General features: G+C 41.6%; 1 protein-coding gene across 1 annotated transcript in view; it reads right to left on the bottom strand.

Moving 5' to 3' along the window:
* PCSK5 (proprotein convertase subtilisin/kexin type 5) overlaps positions 1 to 4,291 on the bottom strand; it is a 461,635-nt gene that overhangs the window by 18,793 nt on the left and 438,551 nt on the right. The window contains exons 30-31 of the mRNA XM_019517436.1: positions 1,678 to 1,895; positions 219 to 455 (exon numbers count right to left, since the gene is read on the bottom strand). Coding sequence (XP_019372981.1) covers positions 219 to 455; positions 1,678 to 1,895 — 455 coding nt within the window. The remainder of the gene's footprint in view (positions 1 to 218; positions 456 to 1,677; positions 1,896 to 4,291) is intronic.

Raw genomic sequence — 4,291 nt, forward strand, 5'->3', positions numbered from 1 at the left:
CCGGTAGTTTCATTTTCAGTCATGTTGTCCATTACTTTTGTTCTGTTAGCTCACTCTAGACTTCCTTATAATCTTCTTTTTTTTTGTCTTGTCTAAATCATGTTATGTCTTTGCCAAATTTTGCTGTCTTTCAGTCATCAATAAATACATTTAACTGTACCTAAAAATCATGGTTGTTACTATTCAACCAGTCTCCATATTCCTTTGAAAAAAAGTACCTTGACAATCTTCGGTTCCTTCTTCATAGTAAGTCCCTTCCGGACATTCTTTAAAACACCCACCATTATACTGAACAAAGGAACTGATTGCGCACTCAGTACAGTCATCAGAATCAGGCCCATCACATTCTTTGCAGTCCTCATTGCAGGAAAAGCACCTGTTAGATTCAGCATAAAAGCCAGAGGGGCAGTCCTGCAGACACCTCCCATTGTGCAGGAAAAACTGGTCTACACATGCTACCGAAAACGAAAAGGAAATGGATAAATAAAGAGAAACTTATTTTCTTCTACTGATTAGAGCAACAAAACTTGCATACAACACCTGCTGTATTACAGCTAGTGATGGACGAACTGGCTCAGAAAAAATAAGATCTACCCCTAAATACGTGATGAAATATAGGCTGCACTCTAACTGAGCCTTTAACCAGAGAACCTTCTACTCAATAATACCAAATTACATCTGGATTCTAAACTTCCTAAAAGTCAGGAAGAGCCAAATGTGAAATTCTGTTTAGTTCATGATTGTGTCTGATTATGTCATAATCTGTCTGGAATACTTAGATGCAATTCTGAATTTTCCTGGAGCCTGGTGGATGGCATTAGGATGTGGGATAATGGGTTCAGCTCTGTTTTATTATTGAGTTTGTTTAAACGGCTTTTGTTCATTATCTTGTATTTCCATTACTCTTATATTTCCAAACTGGCTGGTATTACCTTGACCTTCAGACAAATATTCACATTTTTGGATGTGTAGCCACATTGAACAGACTCCCCAAGCCTTTTGTGATTCATTTCCTACTAATTATATTAATACTCAAAGGACCTGATTCTCCACTATTCACTTTGGCCACATTTACACATGTGTTTTAATGTGCAGTAAACTATTTTACTGTGCATTAATGTGTCGCATAAAAAAGTAACATTAGTGTAACCACTAATGTGCAGTAAAAGTCTACTGCACATTGAATGTAACTAAAAAAGCACACAGATAGTGCAGCATAATGCACATAAATTTAGTGCCTCACATTGGAGGTACTAAATTTAATGCATATTAAAAAGATGCATTAATACACATGTAAATGTGCCCCTTGTGTAGTCATTTGCACCCAAATGGTAGCATTTTACATTCACTTTGCCCAGATGTAAATGTCTACAGTGGAAAATCAGAAACATGCTAAATTAAGAATGGAATTAAATCTGGGAGTAAGAATGAAATAGAAACAGGGACATTGGACAAGAATCCTGCCTATATCTAGCAGGGTAACTTTCCCATCTCATGGTAAAGTGCATGGTAGCACCAGCTCAACTGCTCAACAGTGATACTGAAGTCACTCTTCCCATTCTTGTTAACTATAAAGGAATCATCTCTTTCAACAAATCTTTGTTTGACAGCCTATGCGCTCACAAAAGTCTTGCCTTGGATGAGGAGATAAATGCTATTTGTCATTCCTGGTCGTACCTTTGCAGGTGTGTTCATGAATGCATTCCTGACACATCTCAGGGCAGTGCTTACAGGTCCCATCAGCGGCAAAGTGCTTCTCAGAACAGGAAGGTTTACATTTCCAGTGCTCCAAGAGCAAGGGACTCTCACAGGACAAACATTTTGTAGCATTCCCCATGCATGTCTTGCAGGGTTTGCTGCACTTGTTGCAAGTATCAGCTTCAGCAAAATGCCCCCTAGAGAGTCAGTAAAAAGACAAAGGATATTGTAGGACAGATGATATTTCTGGGACAGCAATGGCAGGGATAAAAATGCATTTATTAAGAGCTTCACAAGAGACACGTTTCACATAGAGCTGAATTATACCATATTTTTAATACAAAACAACATATCTTGCCCCCTAGCTCACATCCCACCTCCTTCTAGAATCATTGAAGTTGCCTGCATCTAGAAGGGCTGCATGATATTAGAGGGGTGTCCTTTCTTCTGTGCATCAAGTTGTACCACAGCCCTGCTCCTCACTCCCTGGCCTCTGCCAGGTAAGAGAGGTATGGAGTAAGGGAGAAGAAACCCACTGTCTATAGACTTCCTTATCTGACATTCAGCATTGACAGTCAGGAGGAGATCATGAGATATTGCTCTGAGAGCAATAAGAGGAGGAAAACAAAGAGACAGTCTCTAGTAGCAGAAGGGACAGGAAGCAGGGAGGAAGAAACTTTGTCCTAGCACTAGGACGGGTGGGAAGGAGGAAGAGAAAAGTGAGACTTCCCTCATCCCAACCCAACGCCAGGAAGGATGACAGGTTCCAGCAGCTGGGAAAGGCACCACAGTGAAGCTCAACAGAGATGCCAGGGTACAAGGGAGGAAGAAAAAGACAGGGATAGAAAAGAGTTGTTCCCCTCGACAAAAAGTGTCATTCAAGGACCTTGGCAGTGCTATTGCATTTTCCATTTGTACAAGTTGCCATGCTCTTATCTGTGATATACAAGATGTGAGCAACAGAAGACAAGTTCTTTTTTCAGGCATCTATAGTGTTCTAACCAGACTACTCTATGTTTTACAATGGTGATTCCAACATGTTCTTCCTGAAGCAGGTTCTTACCATCTTGAGCTGTGAAAATTGAACAGCTTTAAGGGATTTAACATAGAATACTGTGGACAAGCATAGTCTTTCAATGTTTGGGAGTATTAGCTCCCAAAGAAAGGTTAGCTAGGCTTGGCATACACATCATAGGCAAAGGGGGGAGAAAGAATGGTCTGAAGGCATGTTTAATTCTGGGTAAGCTCTTGAAAAAGAAAGGTACAGAGATCTCAGCAAGTTGTTTGAAATAAATGACAATTAAAAAATGTGTAATCACTGGATGAAATTAAAGAAAGGACTGAACTAGCATCTGAAGCAGTGCCAGCAGTATGTCTTTTCACACTAATATCTGCTCACAAGCAGTTTACCAGAGTGGTGCCCTCTAAGTCACAACTGGCAGTTTGTGGGTAGGGCTCTCTATAGAAAGGCTGAGGAGAAGAATTAGGATGAAAGGCTGGTGGAAAGCTGAGAAAAGAGAAGAAGAAATACCTCCTCCATCTTGCCTGTTCCCATGTTCTTCTTCCTTTTTTCCTTACCCTCTTTCATGACCCAACACCTCCTCCTCCCAGTTCCTTCTTCATCCTTCCTTCTCATCTCACTAGCTCATCTTGCTATCATGATCCAGTCTTTCTAAGGACATGACTACACTGAATGATGAAGTGTAGTGTGGACAAGGCCCAAGATAGTGTTAAACAACAAAACTAAGACTCAGGGTGATTCAGCAAGCACATAGTTCTGTGGTGACTACAGTTGGACCTCTTCTTGTACTGAAGGTAGCATCAATACACTATGCTGCAGTATGTATTGAAGACATATCCTAAAAGCTTCTAGTCAGTGTGTCAGAGGTGAGGCTGGTGCAATGTAAAAGATCATCTTCTTCTTTGACAGTCCCTCAAGGATTATTGTCTTCCATGGCTGTTTTCATGGAAGACGCCTGTGCATAACTTCTTTTGCCATGGAGAAGCTGCTGCACATCAGCTTCCATGTGGCTCTTGACAGAATGAGACCTTAATCCAATGGCAAGGAGACCAAGACAACTGGGGATCTTATTCTGCTGCAGCATTCATCCGCCTTTACAGCCATTGAGATTCTAACATCTTCTTCCACCTGCTCCACCATTGAGGACTTGTAGACCCATGACTGGGGGCTGGGCAGGCCTACTATAGTGGTACTCACCATGTCAAAGAATATATGTGGCTTTTCAGGAGGGAAACCATTGCTATTTACTGTCCTCACCACATCCTGGTGGTGTTGCCACTGCTTGGTCTGCAACTGCTTATTCATCAGCGTTATCCCTGCTTATTTCACTGAGAGGAGAGACTGAGGGACCTGGACCTCTTCAGCCTCTGCAAGAGAAGGCTGAGAGGTGATCTTGTGGCTGCCTACAAATTCATTAGGGGAAAGCAGCAAGGGATTGGAGATGCTCTGTTCACCAGGGCACCTCTTGGAGTAACAAGGAACAATGGTCACAAACTGACAGAGAGCAGATTTAGGCTAGATATCAGGAAAAACTTCTTCACAGTAAGGATGGCCAAAATTTGGAATGGGCTT

This window comes from Gavialis gangeticus, unplaced genomic scaffold, assembly GCF_001723915.1.
Source record: "Gavialis gangeticus isolate Ggan-Ray unplaced genomic scaffold, GavGan_comp1, whole genome shotgun sequence".
Lineage (NCBI taxonomy): Eukaryota > Metazoa > Chordata > Crocodylia > Gavialidae > Gavialis > Gavialis gangeticus.